The sequence below is a fragment of the Plecotus auritus genome (genome assembly GCF_963455305.1).
Source record: "Plecotus auritus genome assembly, chromosome: 8".
NCBI lineage: Eukaryota > Metazoa > Chordata > Mammalia > Chiroptera > Vespertilionidae > Plecotus > Plecotus auritus.
In genome coordinates, this window is record NC_137782.1 from 94,438,614 (window position 1) to 94,460,837 (window position 22,224).

Sequence of the window (22,224 nt, forward strand, 5' to 3'; positions counted from 1 at the left end):
GTGCAGGAGGCAGCTGATCGATGTTTCTCTCTCATCGATGTTTCTGGCTTTCTATCCCTCTCCCTTCCTCTCTGCGAAATATCAATAAAATATATTAAAAATAATAATAATAATAATAATAACCTCCTCCTCCAATGTATGCATGTATATACAAATTATATACATATACCACTTCCATTTTTTATTTTAAAACAGTACACTTTTCTTTAGATAAATGTCAATAGAAGTTCTTGTGTTTTCTGCCTCAGGGGTGCTTGTGAGAACACCCTCCCTGGGGGCCTGGCAGTGCTGCCCAGGCTCAGCAGTGATTCTGGCAGTAGATAAGGCTTCCCTTCGAATTTTGGCAGGTTATTGGGTAATGGCGACTGGAACCACTAGCTTTCAAGTGGAATTAAATTGTTTGTTCACTGCTACAATCTGATTAGGGTATTTTATTATCTTGCCAGTAGGGATTTGGGTCCTGATCCCCCTGAAACCAGCTGAGAATGGAGTGTCGAGGCTACGGAAGATCTAGTTACATTAATTACTCCCGTGGTTCCCAGGGAACTGCTCTTGCTATCTCTTCTAATGCAGCGTGTTTCCGCTAAGAGCCCTGTTCTTCCATACAGCCCAGTGTTCTCTGCTCTCTGTCTGAACCAAGAGATTAAACAATTAAGAACAAAATTCTCCTTGAGGCAGATGTGAAATTTTACATGGTGGATTGGAGCTCACTGTTGTTGCTCTGATCCACGGAGACCTGTGCTGACGTCTGTAGACATGATAGTCAATTTCTAATCATAACGGGTCGAGCTAAGCTGGTGCTCTGCTTTCTTGAATCCCAAGTATTTAAGCAGCAGGTGGGCACAGAAGCTCGTCCTTCGTCACTCAGAGCCTATTTCCACTGAACCATATATTTTTTAAAGCACCAGTAAGTCTGAATATGGCATATCCCATAGTAGCAAAATCCAAGACAAACCTCAATTTATCAGTATTTCTTCCTCATTAACTAGACTTGATTGCAGCCAACACCATACTCTGCCCCAGAATGCCTGATGCTAGTGGGTAGAGGTCCCAGAGCTTCCAGCGTGCCCTAGCCAGCAGGCTCAGTCAGACAGATACTCCTGTGCATGGCGACATCGCGATCTGCATGTGGGCTCCTGAGGCCACTTTCCCACGTGCAGTAGTTGATTTTCTGTCACTGTCATTTATTACCACAGGGCACAGTCCTTGATAGAATTGACTATAACGTTGAACAATCCTGTATCAAAACTGAGGACGGCTTGAAGCAGCTTCACAAGGTAATCCCTTATCTTTCAGTGGTTGAGGATTGGAGGAACTGTTGCCATGTATTGAAAATTCATCAGGGTTGTCTTCCGTCACAACTGTCTTCAGCACTCTTGCCCGCCATCACTCAGTGTGATAGTGCGGACATGAGCGTCATGCCATCCAGAGCTGACCACATGGGCTGCCGCCCCTTTGCTGTAGCTAATGTTTCCAGGGCACTCACACTTAGGTTGGAAGTTATTTTCCTTCTTTTAGAAAACATTTCATTCTTTGAGTCTTCTTGTTTTAGGAAATCAGTTGAATTTGCATTTGCTGAGATATGGTTCAGCATCCTGTTTGCTTGCTGCTGACGCAGCCTCTCGTGCCGTGATACCTTTCTGATGAATTGCTGGTGGAAAATCACCCTGGAGAAGACAAAAATCTAATTTTCCCTTTTAATTACCACAGTACATCTGTGTACTTACCTTGACAAAAGAGTAGTTTGTTGAAGTGAAAATGTTATTAGCTCTCTTATTCTTTGCTAATAAGGTAGCTATTTTGGAATATTTTTGATGATATTTGTTAAAAATAAACGGAAAGCATCGTAGAACTCTGGTAATCATTTGTGAGAAACATATCCATACACTGCTGAGTGGCTCTTGTGTGTAATTGGGTGCATGTTTTCTCTAAAAAGAATATAATACTTCACAAAATAAGTATTGTCCATCTCCCCACATCTTTGAGACCCATGGGTATTTCTGCCACATCCTGAGCATTTTTCCAATTCATTACTGCACTGTCCCATCCTTTTTCCGAAACCAGCCCTTTCCTCTAGTAGAGAGGCAAGGCTGTGCCCAGGAACCTTCATGCTCTTGGTGTGCTCGTCGCTGCGCGGGGTGGGCATTCAAGTCCGCCTGTAACAGGAAGGAAAGGCTTGCCTTGTATGCAGAGGACTTTTTAAGCACTTAGATTCATTTGGTGGCCAGTTCTTGTATATTAAAAGAGTAAAACAGACTTTAGTTTCTCACTCTGTAATACCCATGTTTTGATCTGCTGTGGGATTATGCATTGGTCGTGAAGTTTCTTAAAATCTAGTGAAACATGATTTGTAGTATTACACAGGTAACAGGAAAAGCTTGTCTGCAGGAGTGTACAAATCTAGTGGGAACTAAAAACATTGTTTTAGGTTTTCCTTTATAAATCATTCTGAGAGGTTTTAAGGTATATCACTTAGTCTTGGCTTTCCTGGTGCTCTGGGTTATTACTTGGAAAAGTAAGCATGCTCCTCTTACCTCTCATGTCACATTGCTGGCCGTCTCCTTGGCAGCAGCTCATCTAGGGATGATTGAGCCTCGGGAGTCGCTTCACACCCTGGACTCTCAAGACCTGTCTGTCCTAATGTTTCCTCCTGACCGAGGAGTGGTCTTGGGGGCAGGGCGACCCACTTAGCAAACAGAACTACAGTCAGGTGGTGAGGATATAGAAGGACGACAGGTATTTTCATCAGTCTGTTTCCTTCTTGTCCTTCACTGTGAAATATTGAAATAGTATCTGGGCAGCGTGCCCTTCTGGATGTGGTTAGAGACCCTCACCTCTCTTCTTCACTGCCCCTCCTCTGGTCTCACTTCTGCAAGCAGGCATGGCACCTGGGAATAGGCCAGGCTGGTGTGTGCAGGTGAAGCCTGGAGGTGTGTCATCAGGAGCACAGGGTTTATCTGGGGAGGTGGGGGTTCTTTCTGCACTTGACCCCAAGGGGAGCACTTTCTCAGTTTTATTTCAGAGGATGAATTTTCCTTGTTGCCATATTCAGGGGAGGTAGAAATCAAGCTCTTTGGGGCCAGCGGTTGCACATCACTGCTGTGGCCCCCTTAGCCAGCAGTGTGATTTCATCATGAAGGTGTGCGCCTGCCAGAGGGCCTCCTGGAGAGAGGGGTCCTCAGGGCAGTGGAAGTAGAGGCGAGGGGGAGCGGGCTCGTGTGGGCTGAAGGCTGACCTTTGCCTTCACCCTATGTCTGTCTGGGTGGCAGATCCCACACCACATTAGTGCCTCCTGGGAGGCAGTAGCTGCAGGTTAGGGGCCCTTCCACACATGCTGAATTCGTGTGAATTGATGGAAGGTTGTAATAAAGGAGTCTGTAGCCAAGAGGTCAGCTATACAGAGAGTATAGGACTGGAAACGAGTGAGGCTTGATTTTGGGGAAAATGACGGCTTTTTTCCCTCCTCTTTCTGTAGGCAGAGCAGTATCAAAAGAAGAATCGGAAGATGCTTGTGATTTTAATATTATTTGTCATCATTATTGTCCTCATTGTTGTCCTCGTCGGCGTGAAGTCTCGCTAAGCGGCCTGGGGGCTGTGTGTGCCGCGTGGATCCGGGCGCCAGGGGCTGGGCTGCTGGCTGCCTGCGGAGGGCCCGGCCCCGCGTGGGCACCAGCATCTCGTGGACTCCTGCACAGTGCTGAAGCGAGGGGAGCGGGCCTCTGTTTTTCCTCCATTGTGGAGAATTTAAAGACCTTGGTACTGCTGCAGACTAGAGATGGAGCACTGTCATCAGTTACACTATCTTTTAGAAAGAGAAAATGAGTGGGACGTTTACAGCACTCCACAAGCTGTTCGATATTATTGTGAATAAGCTATTTTTCTTAGCAATCATGTCTGAGCAGAAATCATTTCTGGGAAAAATTTTTTGAAAACCATCTGGTTTTTAAGGATTTGGTACCAAAAATTTATGGATAGAGGCAAAAATGCCTCTTCATCTTTCTCTCTATATTTTCCAGTTGAAAACAAACTGAGAAGTCCTTTAAGAATTTATAATCCATTCCCCATTACCTTAATTTTGCTTTTCCATCACTGTTAATGATCAGAGTAACAAAGTGTGAAAAATAAGAAACCATCATTGATGTTAATTAACACATTTAGATGGGCCAGTTAAAAGAGCTTCATAAGTTTAAATTAATTGTAAATGGAATATTCCTCATCTAAAATTTATGCACGTTTTCTACTGTAAACCAAAAGGGGTTGCTGAGCAAAACCACCTAAATTTAAAAGTTGGTGATTTGAACTAACCTCGAATTAAAAGGAAGCTTGGCAGTGTCATGAATGTCACCAGAATTGGGCAGTGTGTCCCTGCACACATCCCCAGCCATCCTCGCTCAATCCATTGCTCATATACTAACCACATAATGACCTGTTCAAACCAGCCACCATTTAATGAACTGTGAATTTACACAGAGGCCATTCTAAATGGGTCACCCCATTTGGGTCTGAAATTATTAACCAAACATCACTCCATTTCAAAGTAAAATATTCCACCAGAGGTGTGATTTATTGGCTTTCCCGTTGCCACTTAATATGCCCAGAAAGTAGGCATGTTCCAGCAGGCGGTGGAAAGCAGGACTGGGGAGTCCCTTGTTTGCAAAGTGAGTGCGAATCAGATCACCCACGTGGGGCTTTGTCACGTCCTTCCCTGTTATCAATACGGTGCTCAGATATATCCCCAACTGTAGAGTCATGAGGAAAGTGATGATGGCTTTGAAAACAGAAGTTATTCATGTTTCAGTTGCTCTTGAGACTCAAGTATTGTTTTAATGGTCTTTGTATATTTTTTATGGCTTTTCCATTGTTTTTATCTCTAATGTGTTACATTTTATTTGGACCAGTCTTGTAAAATGCTTCTCTAGAATTTGACTTTGGAGTTGTTGCTAGAAATTTAAACCCCAGTTCAGAGATTCAAGTTGTCCCAGCCATTTCCTCCCAGGTTGTTGATGGCACCAGGGAGCCACTGGTTTTTTTACGGATGTGGCTGTAGAATGATCAGCGGTTGTCCCTGGCATTTCAGGAAATAGCATGGTGTTCCCTGACAAGTATTTATTAGGAAAGAAGGTCTGGGAATAAGAATCCAGCCCTTCCTTGATCGTCCCTAAAGTGTGGGGCTTCTACAGCAGTTGAGGATAGCTGTAGGCCTTCGTCCTCGTCTCGCCCAACCATAACGCAACGACCAGCTGCTCCTAGGAGTGGAGCTGCTCAGACTAGGGGCTTCCCTCCCAGATGGCCTCTGCTGGGGATACTGGATCACTGTTAAAGCTTTTAAAGCTGTCTTAACTATCCTTGAAGGAAAGTGACCCTTTAAGGAAGGATCACCATTTATTTATATTTTCAGTGAGTAGGGTGATTAGGGTTGGCTTTTGTCCCCCAACCCATTTGGGTAAAATCATGGATCTGATTAGAAGTGATGTTAAGGATCTCATTGGGGTGGTGGGACCGTCCATTCTGACTGAAATCAGGGTAATGCCAGCTAAAGCCCCAGCTGCCGTGACCGTGACCTGGAGAGGGAAGTGGCCTGTAGTCTGTGCGCCAGCTTGCTGGGCTCCTCAGAACACTGTCTTTTTCTGTGGAGCCTTTCCTGAGGGCAGATCAGCACAGGGGCAGTGAGAGGAGCTTAGTCATGCTGCCCTGAAGCTTCAGCTCCTTTTCTTGCTGAAGCCCATGTCTGTGGGAAGGCAGGGCCCTCAATCTCCCCAAGTTGAGGCCAGCAGGGACATCTGCCCCTCTACGTGCTCCGTGGTGGCTCTGTCAGCCTGGGTTCGCGAGGAGAAATGGGAACTTTTACTGTCAGGTCTCCAGAGCTTCTGATCTTACCCCAGATTGTGGCTGAAATCTACTGTCTCTGGTTTTATTAATTTGGGAGGGGGTTGGCTGCGCCATGGGCATGAAGCAGTGTTTGTCTAATGGATTGACGTCTCTCTGCTAATTGAGAGAGCATTATTTATTTGTTTTGACACAGTGCTTTCAGTGTTGTATCCTGGCTAATGGCTTCCTAAAGGTAATGAAACCCTCCCAACCTAATTGGTCAGATAAGACTTTTTTTTTCTTGTGTGCTTAAATAAAGCAATTAGTGAAGCGCTTCTATCCAACATGCCTTTTTTTTGGTCCTTTTTTAAAACTAATTTACTGTTATTGGAAACTTTTTGTACAATAAAGCAACTGTGCAGATTTAACAACATCCTGCAATCCTAGTGTTAATTTTGATGACGGGTTCATGTGTTTTTTTTTTTCAAATACATGGGGGAGGGGGTAGGAGGTGGGAGGGTATTTGGGCTGATGACTATTTTGTACCCAAGGCCTTTGCCTCGATGTCTGAAGGTCCATCTATCTAGTGGACACTTAGAAAGGAACCAATCTCTTTTGCTCTCCAGTAGACAAAAAGGCAGATAATTGTCTTATGAAAATCTATGCTTTATATACATACCAAGAACCAGTTCTTACCTATTGAGGGGTCACAGCACAGAAACACCTCTTACTATGCTCTCCCATCCTTTTTAACTAGATATTATATTCCCCCAACTTCTCACAACCTATTGGCTCTGCCCAATAATGAAATCCACTCAAAGGATAGGCTTTAAGAACATTCCAGACCAGTGATAGCATTGAAGACCTCTATCCTGCTGAGGTCAGCTCTGTAGGGTGCGTATGCTTCTTGCGTGGTAACCTCACGGGCTTTTCCCAACTGAGTTTCGGTGGACCACTCTTGAAATGGTGCTACACAGGTTGTACCTGTGTGCAGGTACAACCGGGCACATTGCCAATTGAGCAGAGAGCTGGAGACCCTGCAGGGCCTGGCCCTCAGGTGTGACTGGAAGGTTGAGTCTTCGGGTGGTTGCTCCTGAATGTCCCGGCGACTGTAGAACAGTCTGGGTGTAGGGTTACCCTGCTGACAGTGCTGAACATCCTCTAAGAACTCTGATATTTCACAAAGTTTGAGTAACTTAGAATGCTTCCTGGTCTGTCTGTTGTATCTGTGTACTCCTGGCCAAACAACTCACCTGGCCTAGTGTAGACTGTCTGCATTGAAAGCATGCCATGTTGTTATATGTACTGGCTTCATTTAGATAATCAGGTCCCTTACTTTAGTCAAAATGTGGGAGCCACGTAGAGAGACTTGGCTTACGTGGCTTCTCAGGAAGACAATCATTAGTTCGTGGCGGGGGTTGGATAGCGGTTTGGAGGTGCTGATTCTTTGATGAGTTATCATGAGTTTCCATTTCTTCTAAGACAGGCAGACTTGGTTCATTTGATGTTGCTACATTTTGGAACTTAGCACTGTGCCTGCATGTAAATGTGGGCCTTGAATGGTCAATTTCTGTGTTAGCCTTTAAAAACTAAATTTTCTCTCTCCAAACTCCCTTGACCACCCAGATGCCACCTCTTACCTTGTTGCCTGATGTTTTAGTTTAGTTTTGTTTTGAAATATAATGCAAACAGCCCCTTTCAAAAAGATGGGTATTAGAGTGAACCAGTGAGGGCTCGGGTGGTCGTACAGAGACTTGCAGCTCATCAGAAAGTGGCTCAGATCTGGGACTTGGGGTCGATGGGCAGCACCCGTGGGCTCTGTGTCCTGCATCCCACTCCACGCTGCCTGTGACGTCATTTTACCAGTCTATGGTGGAGTCTTCTTACGCTGTAGGAACATTCCCAGAGTCAGGCGGCACAGACTTGTGCAGTGACCTGGCCAGTGGAGGCAAAAGCAAACAGTCATTTGTCCAGTCGTCCTCATGAGCTCTCTGCACTGTCCTGAATGCTCAGGGTAATTGTGTGGGCCTGCTCTTGAGCTCGTCATCTGGGTAAAATGGACCATTTCAAGGAAACTGCATTCAACACAGTGTACATTTAGACCAGGCTTAGAATAAACCCCTGGGTTTAGTGTTTTCTGCTGGTCAACTATTATTCTAGAATTGCTTTTAGCTAATCATCCAAATTCTGCCATTAGTAATCGCCATTTCTCTCATTTTATAAAAAACATGTCATAATGGAGGCTAAAGGGCTTGGGTTTGCATCATTTGTTCTCTTTCTCTGAAGAAGAGCTGAGGGAATCAGATATTTTTTAACATGGTGTTCTGACTCAGGACACTGTAATAGGCCTCTGTTTCATCAACCGCCCCTTTTCCAGATGGGTCGATGGAGACCCAGGTGCGGGCTTGCCAAGGTCACACAGCTAGTGTAACCCTGGACGCACTAGAATCTTCCCTGTTCTCATGTCAAGACCAGTACTGCTTTTGCCATTTTAATTGTTCATTTCTTTGCATAAAATTAAATGACCTTCAAGAAAGATTTAATGTTCAAGATGTGATTTGGTAAAAGCTTCCTCAAGGATTTTTTTTTCCTATTGCAAAGATGAGACACGACTGAGGCTGAGAGAGGTTTTCAGACAGTGGTATGTCATTATCCCTCGCTCGGTTTTTCGTGTAATTGGTGCGAAGAGATTGCTGCTGGTGACTAAGCCTGCCACGGAGCGGAAAGGAATGATTCTGTGTGACGTGACTTGGTGTGCATACGTGGGCATTTGTGGCTGTTTCAAAAAAGTATATGTTATGCACAAAATGCCTACCAAGATGGATCATGTCATTTTAACGTAAATAATAAAAACATAGTCTCCAGCAAAACTGATTTAACAGTTGCCCGAAAATGTAGCACTTCGTTCCCACACTGTGCCATGGCTAGAAATTGATTTTTTTAAATCCAATTAAGCCTCAAGGTTGGTTATCCATTTAAAAGGTCGGCCGAGTTAAACAATGACAGTACCTTCAGTTCATGCTAATTATTAAATATACACGGAACTTCAGCACTTCTGTCGTGCTTCACGCAGGCACACATCATGTGTTTTGCACAACAGGGGCTGCGGAGGTCCTCGGCCACAATGCGGGCACGCCCGCAGACCATGAACCCTGACCTGGTAAGTCTCCGAGTGGTTGCCATCTGTATCGCTCCATCCCCTTCCAATTTCTGCAGCCCACACTGGAGAGTTCTGGTCCCAGCAAACCACTCTCCCCCACTCACCTCCCATCTTCCCTTTTCTACAGCCCCAAGAGTATTGGGAAATGGAGTGTAACCTCTCACTTAAAGAAAAACAAAAGAGGGGAACTCTTGGTGTATACACTAGGTTTTATGGGCTGCCAAGTTCATAATGTAACAAGTCGTGTTTTTAAAATAGTGCTTTATACTGTGTTCCCAGCATGTTAAGACTTCAAAATGTATTTTTCTGGTTCTCATAGGTAATGTGTAAGTATTGCTGAATTTACTAAGATCTTAGAACCATGACACGACCCTGATTGGAATGTCCTTTTTATTTTGCTAAATTGGGTTAGAATGTCCCTCGAGTTTCATAAATCATTAAGAAGGGATAAGTGGTCTTCTTTGCAATCTGGCATTTTAACCTGCATTGTAATAAAAGTATCAATACTTTTCATTCATGACTTTGAACCAGCCCAAAATATGGAACCTTCAGATTTAGTGAGAGGAAAAATTTAATTTCCTTCTCATGGCCCTTAGAAAAACTAACAAATCTGGTTCATTTTTCCTTCCCCCACCCTTTCCTCACACTACTCAGCCACCAAAACCCTTCTACTTTTTAAAAAGATCCGCATTTAGACACTACAGATAGAGGTGTTGTTTGACACAAGGTGTTTCTGGGAAAAGTGTGACTCAGGGTTTTGAAGAGTGAATCATGTTCAATGCTCTAGAGAAACATCCTGCTTAAAGGACCCTGGAAGGGAAGGTTTTCTAAAGAAAAGAATTCTCCATCAAAATACACATTTGCCCTTCATCTTGCTTTTCTATACATCTCCATTTCATATGCTGGCTGTTTCCAGGAATGTGGAACCAGCATGCGGTCTGTTAATGATTTCTCTTTGCCTTCCTGTAGCACCGCCCCCTCAGGTCTTCATATGCCCTTGAAAACTTTTGCAACTACAAAAAAAATAATTTTGCTGGTGTTCAGAAGTAAATAGGAATTCAGTGCCCAAGACACGAGGGTTATTGCCACCCGACACCATGCCCTTCCTGGGAGAATAATTTAGACTACTAGAATGACAAAGGACCTCCAAGAACAACTCCTTCAGCCCCCTCGTTCTATCGAAACATCCTAGAAACTGATGTGAGAAGGAATGTTTTTCGTCATTAAGAAATGGCTCCCCGAGTACATTTTTATTAACACCGTGTCTAATCCCACTGATATTGGAAGGTAAGAACACCAAGCTTTAGATGACATTACAAAATGTGCTTTTGAGGGAAAGTGCAAAAGATTGCATGCAATGAGCTATCTTTTGTGTCAGATACATGAATATAAAAGACCTGGTATTTTTTTAAAAAAGAAAAAAAGAAAACCCAGGAAAGATAAACAAAAAACTAATAAAAATGCTTCCCTGTGGACGGATGAGTGAGGAGGATAGGGTGGGAGGCGCAGGAGGTTCCCGAGAGCTTTCCTTTTTACAGTTTCAACCATAGAAATGTTTTATGTATTCAAAAAATGGAAATGGAAGAGAAATGAGCACAGCAAAGCCTTACATTGAATACAGACAAGAGTACTGGAATTAGATGTATACCAGATAGACCACACAAAAACCAATAAATTCTGACTAGATCAGTGGGATGCATTCTAAGAACAGAACAAGACAACAGAGAAATTTTGACCTTCAGGTGTTAAGTCTATTGCCAGGGATGGAGGCTGTCTGCTGAGTGTTGTAGGAAAGGGCGAGTGAGTGTCCCTAGAAGGGAGATTGGGACCAGGGTTCTCACTGTGGGAGATGGAGACAGATCCCGGTGGCGGCAGCGTGGGGTTTGAATTGTTGTGATCTCATGAGATTAAGAAAACCAATCTTACTCCTGGCCTCTGAAAGGATTGTAAACAATGACTAGGGAGCAGTGAGCTTACCTCCCACACAAACTTGGGTTTCTAGACACCCATTGTTCTGATTCATAGGACAGATTTATTGAAGGAATGGCTGACACTAGAGTTGGGCAAGGGAGGAACACAGTGAGCTGAGGGATCATCTTAATGTTCCAGAAAGGACAGAAGTGCTCAAAAACAGATAGGAATGTTTGAAAAAGGCAAGGAGCCGGCCTGGTGGGCTCAGCAGCCTCCGTGGGTACACTGGGGGCCATGATACTGGAAGATACACACAAGCCATGGGGACAGGGCAGCTCCTGAGCATGCAGCCTTCGCACTCACACGGGGCTCACTTCTGGCTCAGTGCTCTGCTGGCAAGTCTGTACACAAGAATGATGGATACCTGGCCCGTATTTTCAATGGTTAGAGCATTGGCCTGCACACCAGAGGGTCTCGGGTTCAATTCCCAGTCAAGGGCACATACCTGGATTGCAAGTTCTGGATTGCAGGTTTGATCCCCAGCTAGTTGGGGCACGTGTTGGAGGCAGCCAATGGATGTGTCTCTTTCACAGCAATGTCTCTCTCTCTCTCTGCCCTCCCACCCCTTTCCTTCCAGTCTCTCTAAAAATCAATGGAAAAAATATCCTCTCTCCTTCAGTGAGGATTTAAAAATAAATTTAAAAAAAATAGCAGGTGCTGTGTGTGGAAGGAGGAGTTGGCCGCAGCCGATGCTTGATTCAGACAGACACTACCATTGCACGAAAAAGCCAGGGGGGAAAGGCCGCTGGATACCGAGCATCCTATTGTTCTCAGTGTCAAACTACACATTAAAAGGAGGAAACTGACCCTAATTCTATTAATTATGAAGGGTGATTTACATCTTCACCATGTGAACCCGTGGAAACCAAGCAACCAGCCTTGGCCAGTAATGGGTGCTTGCATGGGTTACGTGGCTTCTGATTGGGTGCCATGGGAAACAATATGTATTGTTGCCAAAAAAACATTCACACGAGATCTCACATAAGGAAACAACCAGGAGAGTCCAGCCTGTGGGACCTCCAGGAGAGAAGGCAGGGGCAGTTCTGGATTAAAGGGGATAACCAGGTGAGATGCCTGATTCTTATTTGGATTCTGATTTTAAGAGAAAAGGCCATGAAGGACATTTTTGGGACAACTCAAGAAATCCCATTGTGGACTTTTTTTTTTTTTTAGGTAATAGCATTGCTTCATTGACAAATTGTCATGGATATGATCAGGATGTTATTGTGATTAGGGGGGGGTGTTGGAGGCTGTGTCCCTTGTTCCTAAGAAAGATGCACTGAGGTATTTAGGATTAAGTGTCTGCAAGTAACTTTAAATGGTGCAGAAAAAAAACACAATATCTGAATATAGGTAAAGAGTATAATTTGTACCAGCTTTTCAACTTTTCCATAAGTTAGTGCATTTTTCAAGAGTTTCTAGAGAAATGTTATTTTCATGGTGATTAGTTCATTTTTCAATCCTTTGGGGAATCCTGAGTGCAGATCTTCCAGGTGGCACGTCTGACAATTTCTTAAAATTGATTTGAGAGAGAGAAACATTGACCGGTTGCCTCCCAACCAGGGATCAAACCTTCCACCTTTTGGTGTACGGGACTTCTCTCCAACCAACTGAGCTACCCGGCCAGGGCCACATCTCACAATATTGACAGAGTGTGACCAAGGCATTCCCTGACATGCAGGCAGCGGGGGCAGGTGAGGGAAGGCAGAGTTCTGGCAGGTGGGCTCCCTTCTAGGCCAGCTGCTCCCAGGATGCCAAGGATGCAGGTGGTTGGTGCTGAGCCCTTCCTCGGCTTCCTCCTATGAAGAAGGAAACAGCAGGCCTTCTCTCCCAGGCACGAGCCCCACCTCTACTTCATGCCAGTCCTGACTGAGGCATTTCCCCTGGCTTGCAGTTACCCACAAGGTCAACCCCAAACTCCTTGGCTTGGAGTACATCCCACGCCCAGCCCATATCACTAGAGCTTTTGACGGTTCTGGACTGGACCACACCCTTTAGTACTTTGGGCCCTTGCTGAAGGATTTCCTTGTCTGGGATCAGCCTGCCTGGCACACACCTCACCCTCAGGACCCAAATCCAATATCCTCAAGACTCGGCTCCCAGTGTCTGGATTGCTGGGCTTCACTGCTGTATTTGCTCCCCACCCTTGCCACACGCCTGTGTGTGTGCATGCACACACATACAACCACACCCCTCCCCCACTATATCCCCCAAGTCTGACCCAGCCTGGAGCTCTTCAGAATTGATATTCAGTAAATCTATATTGAATGAATAAATGAAAACACTAGAAAGATAAAACAAGTGATCCCAGGGTAGGTGGGTGGTCAGTGTTTCCTTCTCATATGAGGTGTGATGGGATCTGGAGCTTTGTGGCTATGGGTTGAGTCTGAGCAGGGATTAGGGTATTTAGTGCAGGTAAGCTCCAGCATGCAGTGAACACAGGCATGTACAACTCACACACCTGGAGCCATCTTACATGATGTCATTCAGAAATGTGTCTAGAATATGAACTGTATCCCGAAACTTCCTAATAAGTCTTGGGAACTTTATTCTGATTTCTTCCAGAAGTTATTAGCCTTTTCCTCGATTCCTAAATTAAGTCTGAACACCCACTTGAGTTTGGAAGGAGTCTCAAGTCACCAAACACCTAAGTTACTTTTCGGATTGCATTAAAGATCTGGTAAGTTATTTTGCATTTGCATTTTTAAAAGAAAATGTAATTAAGGTGAGTTTTTCATTGATGGTGAAATATATTCCAACCTGTGGATTAACAGCTTAATAAAAATGCATCTGAACAAAGTGCGCCTGTCTCAGTCTGAAGTCTGGAAAGTGCAGTGGAAAGTGTCCTTTCCTGGGAGGTATTTGTGTCTGTCACAGGCTGCATTTGAGGAAACTGTCAGGCATTTGAAGTGGAATAATTCCTTAATGTTCTGTTTAGTTTGGGTTTCTTTTGATTCAGGGGTGGCTTAAAACCAGAATCAGTAGTCTGCTTCCAACAAGCACATCCCATTTTTTTCTTGCTTTGTGTGGAATAAGTGTTCAATAAATGTGGTTGCATTGAATCATCTTGTTCGTCCTGTCTTGGGGCCATCTATAGGGAAAGAACCTCCGAAATCATTTAATCACAGACAGTTCCTTTCCTTTCCAGCTCCCCGCACACAGAGCGCCAGGATCTGGCTTTCTGAAATACTTCTTGGATCCTTCCACAGTTTGCAAAAGTAGATGGAGTGATTCAGACTCCCCAACCCACCACCATCACCCATTCCTCCCCTTCTCTATTCTCCAGGGTGTCTCCGGGAACACCCTGGGTCTGCACTTTCTGCCGGGCCTCTCCCCACTTAGATGCCTTCCCCTGTCTTGTTTGCCTGTGGGAGTCCCGTTTTATCCATCAGGCACAGCCTACCTCCCTCACCCTCTGGGACGGTCCCCTGTTGCCTCACCCCTGCTAGAAAGCCCTGCGCTTGTCTGCAATGTGTTTGCAAACAAGAAAAGAGTGATAGATCTTAATACTTGCTCTTCATACCCTTTACAAATGTGTGAAAACATTCAGCTGCTGCAAAATCTTTTGAAGAAAATAAGATCCAATTAGCACCGACTTTATGTCGGAAAGCTGAGGGTTTCGAAGGAATTCATTGCGCCATTCAAAAACTGTGTTTTGAGCACCTGCTCTGTGCCAGGCGCTGGAGAAGAAAGCAGACAAAAAGACCTGCCTGCAGAATGCTGAAGCTCGTATCTAGTGGGGTGTTTCCAAGGAACAGGGAGGGAGCAGCAGGGAAGTGAAAGTGTGGCTTGTGGTTGGACTGCAAGTGAGGAAGAGGGAGACGGGAGAGGGGCTGAGCGCCTTGGGTGCCACACTAGGGAGTTGGCTTTGCTATTTCAAAGGCTGATCATGAAAAGGAAACAGTAAGAAGAGGGATGCCAACCAAAAGGCCTTCGGATATTGGGCCGTGGGCAGGATGGGTAACATTTTTATTTTTAAATGACTTGGGTACAGCTTCCACAACTGGGTCATCAATCCCCAAATCTTGTATCTGAGCCACAGCAGGAGCTAGGACCCTCACCAACATCTTCCACCATCCACAAGGTGCCCCCAACACCCTTCAGGCACCGCCCCTCTTCAATGACAGATAACTCGGGTGCTGTTTTGTAAACCACTGACTTCCCCCCCTTCTCCTATACCTTCCTCTCTCCCCAAATTGGATGAGCCTATGGCGAGCCTGTGGCTTGCCCAGGCTGTAGGGGGGGGGGGGGGTAGGGGTCCCCCCACTAAACAAGGCAATAACCTGGATTTATAAGTGGCCACCCCAGACACAGCAGCCTGGGTGGAAGGCCACGTCCTTCACCCTCTGTCACTTCCAGGACAGTGCCTGGCACATAGCAAAGGTATGAGCATTATGGAGGAACCCATTCAGTGAGGAAGGAGAGCCCTGACATTGCCAGGCAGGGGCTTTAACAACTTGGAGCTGGCACTGGTCCAAAAATCACTATGCCCATCCCACCCCGAGCCAGGCTGGTGTGGTAGGGCAAGCCTGCCTGTGTGGGTCCCCCAGGGTCACCACGGGGTCCTCAGAGACTCCTGGGGCCTGCCTCCTGTAGGAGCTGGGCCTGCTCAGGGCTCATGTACACAGGACGGTGGGCACTGCTGGGGCGGACTTGCAGTTGGGCCTGAGTCTGCTCAGGTCCTGCTGGAGGTCAAGGCCGAGGTCCGCTGGCTCCTGTGGGCTGCAGGCCAGGACCTTCGCCAGAGCGCCGTCTGCGGCGGTGCTTCCGGCTTTGAGGGCAGGACCTACTTGGGGGCCTGCCAGGATTTGGGGCCTGCTCGGGCGGAGGCCTGTGGGGCTCAGGGCCTGGAGTTTGGGGCCTGCTCGGAGTTTGGGGCTGGACCTTTGGGTCCGCTCCGTGCGCTGGCCAGCCCTCCGCCCCCTCGCGCCCCCTCGCGCTCCGGGCGGGCCCTGCACGTCTCGCGAGCGGCCCGGAGCGGCAGGGGAGGCGGGGCCGGGCAGGGCAGGGCTGGGGCGGCGCCGAGGCCCGAGCGGAGCAGGCGGCGCGGGGCCGAGGGCGGCGAAGATGGCGAACGTGGGGCTGCAGTTCCAGGCGAGCGCGGGGGACGCGGACCCGCAGAGCCGGCCTCTGCTGCTGCTGGGCCAGCTGCCCCACCTGCACCGCGTGCCCTGGAGCCACGTCCGCGGGAAGCTGCAGCCCCGGGTCACCGAGGAGGTGAGCGGGCCGCACCGCCAGCTGAGGACGCGGGGTCCAGGCGGGGGGCGCGGAGGCTGCCTGGCCTGTGCGATCCCCGCGCCGAACCCCCGCCGCCACCACTTCCCGCCGGGCGCAGCGCCAGGCCAGCCTCCAGGCCCAGGCCGCCGCCTCGACGCGACCAGCTCGCGCGCACAGGGCCTCCTCGAAGGAACTGCCTCCTTCCAGGCCCTATGGCAGTGCCCACTCGTCCCCACTTCCAGTGGCACCTGGATGGGCCCCCCCCAGCGTGGGTTTCCTGCGTTCGAAGTAAAGCAGCCCCCAAACTGGCCTTGTCGGTCGCACTGCTCAGCCCCACAAAAGTGCATTGTGCCAGCACACACACTGAGGTAGCGAGGTGCCACACTCCACTCGGGCGCTGCACTAGTCCGGCTAGTGATGCAGCGCCCACACCAGGGGTCACCTTGCAGACGGAGTCTGATCTCGCTCTGTCTCTCTCCCTCCCAACCAGCTGTGGCAGGCTGCTCTAAGCACGCTCAACCCCAACCCCACGGACAGCTGCCCCCTCTACCTGAACTGCGCCACCGTGGCCGCGCTGCCCTCGCGGGTGAGCCGGCACAACAGCCCCTCGGCAGCGCACTTCGTCACCAGGCTTGTGCGGACCTGCCTGCCGCCAGGAACGCACCGGTGCATCGTGGTGAGTGGTCTGAGAGGAGGGCTCCTACCTGCAGGGCTGCCTCCGAGTCCTGCCTGACTGCAGCATGGTCCACAGAACTCAGAGCTGCCGCAGCCCGGCATGGTAACCCCGATTTTAACACACAGGGGAACTCGGGGTTAGAGAGAAGCCATTTCCCCCAGAACAGTTCTGTAGGCACATCTGAGACTCAGATCCAGACTCGGGTCTACTGTCAGGTTGTGAGGCAGTGGTCCTGGGGAAGGCCGCGGGGTGAAGGCTTTGGTTGGGCCTCCTGTGTCCACATTGGATGCAGGGTGGCCTCTGAGCCTGAGTGCAGCTCCCTGGGGCCTGTGTCCTGCCCTACCTGCCCTCATCACAGCTCTCCTCTCTGTGCTGCAGATGGTCTGCGAGCAGGCTGATGCCTTCGCCTCTGCCTGTGCCCTGGCCCGAGCCTTTCCGCTGTTCACCCACCGCTCAGGTGCTTCCAGACGCACAGAGAAGAAGACGGTCACAGTGGAGTTTTTCCTGGTGGGACAAGACAACGGGCCAGTGGAAGTGTCCACATTGCAAGTGGGTGTCTGGATGTTCAGCAGTGTCTGGGCTGCTGGGAGGAATCTCTGGGGAGCGCTGTCTCCCTTCTTGGGGAGGATGGTTGGGCTGCTGTCATTCCTGAGGAGGCCCCAGAGGCCTTTCCTAAGGGCTGCGGGCTCCCTCTCCCTCAGGGTGCTCTTTGTTTTCAGGATGTGGTTTTGTTCAGCTAGTGTCTATTGAGCACCTAAGCAGTGCCAGGCTCTTTCATGTTTGGATGCTAGTAATCCTGTGCACATACATGTCACATACCCCTTTATGGCATATTTTTCCATATGTTATTTCACTGGAACCTCAGGACAACCCTTTGTGAACTAGCAAGGCCGGAAGTGATTTCCAACTCAGAAGGCCTTGTATGGATTGAGTGTCAGCTTCCCTCCCCTGTGGTGTGACCATCTCAGATCCCACCAATGTGCCGTTGCCCTCTCCACCTCCAGTCCCATTCCAGCAGCCACACCTGCGCTGTCCTTTCCCCATCTCACCGTTCTCTCTCGGGAAAGTGGTCACTGTCACTCTGGAGCTCCTGGAGGGCAGAGGCCTGATCTGACACATGATTTCCCAGGACTTGGCTCAACTGCCCACTGCCTCGGGGTGCCCCATCCACACCTGCTCACCTGGACCACTGCAGTGGTCCCTTAACTGGTCCTGCTGCCCCTGGGTCCCTCCCCATTGCCTTACACACGAGCACCAGTGTCTTCCAAGTGCTTGTCAGGTACCAGGCCCTACTCTGAGCCGATGTGTGCACACTCACCTGTCAGATCACTGAATTTTCACAACAGCCCTTGTGAGGTGGGTCCTGTTGTTATTGCCATTGTAGAGCTGAGCAAACAGGCTCAGAGACATGAGGTGACTTTCTGGGGCCACTCCAGCAAGGGGTAGAGTCAGTCTTTCATTGCTGCCGCTGTCTGTCTAGAATGGTGAGCACAGGTGGTGCTGATCTCTGGCCTTTTCCTCACTGTGGGGCCTCCTCAGCCCCTATCCACTTCCTGGTCTCCTCCAGGTCACTGTAGCCTTGAATGGAAGGGCATGTTGTGGTCTCTGCTGGACTCGGGTCTCTGCTGGACTCGAGTCTCTTGGACATCTTTGGATTCTAAATCCAATGTGGCACATAGTAGGTGCTCGAATAAGCATGGGTGGAATGAATGATCCTGTGTGTGTGGTGAGGGAACTGAGGTGATGAGGTACAAGCTCTTTCCAAGTCCACATGGCTCTGTGTGCTTTCTGCCCTCGACCCGCGTCAGCTGCGTGGGAGAGCTTGCTCACCGGAGGTCTGTGAGGCGGCCACCTGGCCTCCTTCGAGACCAGTCTCAGGGCATTGACGCACTTCCCAGACAGCGGCCACGGGCTGCGTCAGAGATGAGCAATGGATTTCTGTGTGTGACGCCCACAGGTGGGGACCTGGTCCTCCCCTGGGGAGAGCCCGCTGACAGTCACCAGGACCCCACAGGCACATCTCATATCTGAGCTGTCAAGTCCTGTATCTCTGCCTTTTAGGCTTTGGGGTTTAATTACCTCGGAACAGGCAGAGCTCGCGCAGCAATTGGTCAGGGCCTGGAAGGTGGTGGGCTGGCGCTGTCCCTGAGCCTACCCTCCCTGACACCGTGGGGCCAGAAAAGGCGCAGATGAACATGATGCTGTCTGCACCCCCGCTAAACCTGCACGGCTTTTCTCTTTTAATATCGCTGCCTGTCTGAAGCTTGGGGGTGGTTGGGGAGATGGAGTGGGGCAGAGACAAATGAGAGAAGGCAGAAAACTTCCAGGTCAGGGCAGAAGCAAAAGCGAGAGGGAGGTTCTCAGCTGAAAGGCCAGGGTGGGGTGGGGGTGGGGCAGCCAGTTTCTGGGTCTGTACACATGGGTGTGCCCCTGCCTGAAGTACCTGTGGTGGCCGGCTTGGGGTGCTGGGTGGAGGATGGGCTGCACAAGGCAGGTCTGCCTGTTTCTTCCCTCGCTCCTGTCTCAGAGCAGAATGGCATCAGGTGACCAGGAAAACAAGGATGGGCTCGGGTCTACAACACACTCACAAGGGGCTCAGGTCAGAAAAATGCCTCCCCGAGGGCCAGCAGGGAGTGCTTTTACTCTGGAAAGATCCAGAGGAGCTTCTGGGGGTGTGGCCTCTGAGCAGTGCCTCTGGATGGCTGAGGTCTTCAAGAGAAGAGAAGAGAGGGTGTATTGGTCAGCTCAGGCTGCCATGAGAAAATACCACAGACGAGGCAGCTTAACCAACAGACATCTACCTCTCTCAGTTCTGGAGCTGGAAGTTGGAGATCAGGGTTGGTTCTGCTGAGGGCTCCCTCCCTGGCTTTCAGACGGCCACCTCCTTGTTGTGCCTTACAGGGCAGAGAGCGTGCTTGTTGGGACACTAATCCCATCAAGGGGCCCCACCCTGTTGACCTCCCAGAGGCCTCCTAATACCATCCCAGTGGGGGTTGAGGCTTCAACAGTGTGTCTTGAGGGGCTCAGTCATGTTCTTAATAGAGGTTAGCACCTCCCCCTGAGAGAGGATGTGGGGATTGGCAGAGGCCACAGGTGGGAATGCCCAGGACATGTAGCAGGCCAAGCTCAAGGGTCACCTGCTGCTGTGAGGAGTACAGTAGCAGGAGAGGAGGCTTGGAAAGGAAGGTGGGCCCCTACAGTGCCAGGTCGGACGCTAGCCAGGCTGAAGGGTCACTGGCATTCTGTAGATTGCTGGGTGGGTCAGGAGCTGGGGAGTGAGAGCAGGCAGCTTGACTCTTGCTTCCTCCTCTACCTGCCCCTTGCTGTTTTGTCAGCAGCCCCACAACCTCCCCCAGGTGACGAGTGCCTCTGATGCCTTTCAGTCACCAGGGGAACGGACAAGGAGGGACAGCCCCCTTCTACCTGGTCTCAAAGCCCTATGACAGCCTATATCTTTTTCTAGTGCTTGACAAATGCCACGGAAGGCGTACGGCTGGCAGCCCGCATTGTGGACACACCCTGCAATGAGATGAACACAGACACCTTCCTTGAGGTGCGTGGCCCTGGGGGTCAGGCCAGGGGGTGGGACCAGGATGGGGTGGGTATCAGTAGACCCCAGGGAGGGTCACAGGAAAGCTGAGGGCCAGAGAGGGACAGTGTTCATAGTCTCTGCGCTTTGCCTGGGGAAGCCTGGGGCTGCTGCAGACAAAGACCTACTGTCCGCCCAGCTCTCAGGGGCCAGCAGCCTCAACCAAGGCCGGGGAGGCGGCGCGGGGCAGAGCCTCTTTCGAAGGCCCCTCTGCAGAACTCCAGCCATGAGCTGCAGGAAATTGCAAAGTTGGAGGGCCAGCCTTCTCTCCTGGGTTTAATCACACTCAAAGCAAGAGACTCAGAGCCGCTGGCTTCCAAGCCTGGTTCCTCCCCCATCGTGCAGCCATCAGCTAGTCCTTGGCCTAGAGCCTCCGCCTCGCCTTGAGTTAAGCTGTCTTCACGTGTCTTTGTGTTGTTGTTTTTTCCACGAACACATCCAGGAGATTAAGAAAGTTGGAAAAGATCTGGGGATCGCCCCAACCATCATCCGGGATGAGGAGCTGAAGACCAGAGGGTTTGGAGGTGGGTCAGGGCTGGTCCTTGCAGGACTGGGCCTCAGGGAGTGCTCCAGGGCACTTGGCTGGCAGAGTGGCAATGGGCACATGGTGTGTCGTCCCAAGCTTCATCCTGAAAGAAACCGGCCTGTGTCCAACCCCAAGACCAGACCCTGGGAAGCAGACTGTCACTGGGGAGAAAGGAGGCAGTGGTTCAGGTTCTGATTCAGATTCTGGAAGCCGTAGGGTCCAAGTCCTCCCCCGCCTGCTCCCTCTCCAGCCTCTTCACGTGTTACTGGCCTGGTCCTTGGGCCAACTCATCAGGGACTTTCTGTTCCTCGAATACATACAGTCACGTCCACACCAGGGCCTTGTACTACAGATTCCTGTATCTAGGATATGTTTTCCCAAGATACTCTCAGGCAGGGCTGTCCTACCCTGCACACCTCAGCTCAAAGCCCCCTCCTCAGAGAGACTTCCCTGATAACTAGGCCCATCTTCTCCCGCTGCCCGGCCCTGGCGGTGCAGTGATGACCAGGACACGGTGCTTTCAGACTGGCTGGAGGAGGGTCACTGTCTTTGTTCTCTGTGGCCTCAGAACAGGTTACCCCAGGAGGTAGTGCAGAAAGGGATGCTGCATGATCTCACAGCTCTGTGGGTAGGGAACCGGGCCAGGGTCTCTCCCAGGCTGCCACCAAGATGTGCACTGGGGCAGCCATCATTTGAAAGCTTGACTGGGCCTGAGGTTGTGCTCCCAGCAAGGCACACTCATGGCTCTGCCAGCAGGCCTTGGACTCACTGGCTGCTCCTTTCCATGCAGGCCTTTCCTCCAGTGGCTCACAAAGCAGTAGCTTCTTCCCTCAGGGCAAGGTCTCCTTGTAACCTAATCTTGGAGTTGGTGTCTCAGCACCACCTCCAAGCAGAAGTGAGACACAGGATCTTGGCCATACTTAGGGAGGAGGTCACTTTAGAGGTGCCAATGACAAGTGGAGGGAGAGGCCACTTCTGTAGGGGAAAGCTTCACAGAGGAGGGGTCCTTTGCAGTGGGTCTTGCAGGGTGAGTAGGAGTTTGTCAGGCAGCCATTATTGGCTCTTGTCCTGGTTGCTGTGATCGTTCAGTTCAGTTCAGTTACTTGGGGACCCAAGGCATGGACTCTGCCCAAGGCAGGCATGATGGGGCATAAACTGAACAGTGAGGCAGTAGTTGGAGTGAGCTTGGAAAGGGTGGTGCAGTGTGCTGAGTGCACGGAGGGTTCAGGGAAGGGAGAGCAAGCGTGGGCTGGAGCAACCTTGAAGCATTGTCCAAA

At 49.6% G+C, this 22,224-nt stretch overlaps 2 protein-coding genes across 13 annotated transcripts in view; both read left to right on the forward strand.

Moving 5' to 3' along the window:
* STX16 (syntaxin 16) overlaps window positions 1-16,773 on the forward strand; it is a 35,774-nt gene extending 19,001 nt beyond the window's left edge. For 4 of the 9 annotated variants that reach the window (XM_080686205.1, XM_080686202.1, XM_080686201.1 and 1 more), the window contains 2 exons: window positions 1,197-1,277; window positions 3,476-6,241. In XM_080686205.1, the coding sequence (XP_080542331.1) occupies window positions 1,197-1,277; window positions 3,476-3,580 (186 nt within the window). In that variant the 3' untranslated portion in view covers window positions 3,581-6,241. Of the gene's footprint in view, window positions 1-1,196; window positions 1,278-1,552; window positions 1,851-3,475; window positions 6,242-8,908; window positions 8,969-9,937; window positions 10,256-13,504; window positions 13,620-16,646 lie in introns of those variants that run through there. The other 5 variants (XM_080686204.1, XM_080686203.1, XR_013961527.1 and 2 more) reach the window with 4 other exon arrangements.
* Window positions 15,958-22,224, forward strand: part of NPEPL1 (aminopeptidase like 1) — a 153,442-nt gene continuing 147,175 nt past the window's right edge. For 3 of the 4 annotated variants that reach the window (XM_080686197.1, XM_080686195.1, XM_080686196.1), the window contains exons 1-5: window positions 15,958-16,156; window positions 16,647-16,832; window positions 17,211-17,381; window positions 20,296-20,385; window positions 20,864-20,945. In XM_080686197.1, the coding sequence (XP_080542323.1) occupies window positions 16,007-16,156; window positions 16,647-16,832; window positions 17,211-17,381; window positions 20,296-20,385; window positions 20,864-20,945 (679 nt within the window). In that variant the 5' untranslated portion in view covers window positions 15,958-16,006. The remainder of the gene's footprint in view (window positions 16,157-16,646; window positions 16,833-17,210; window positions 17,382-20,295; window positions 20,386-20,863; window positions 20,946-22,224) is intronic. The other variant, XM_080686198.1, reaches the window with a different exon arrangement.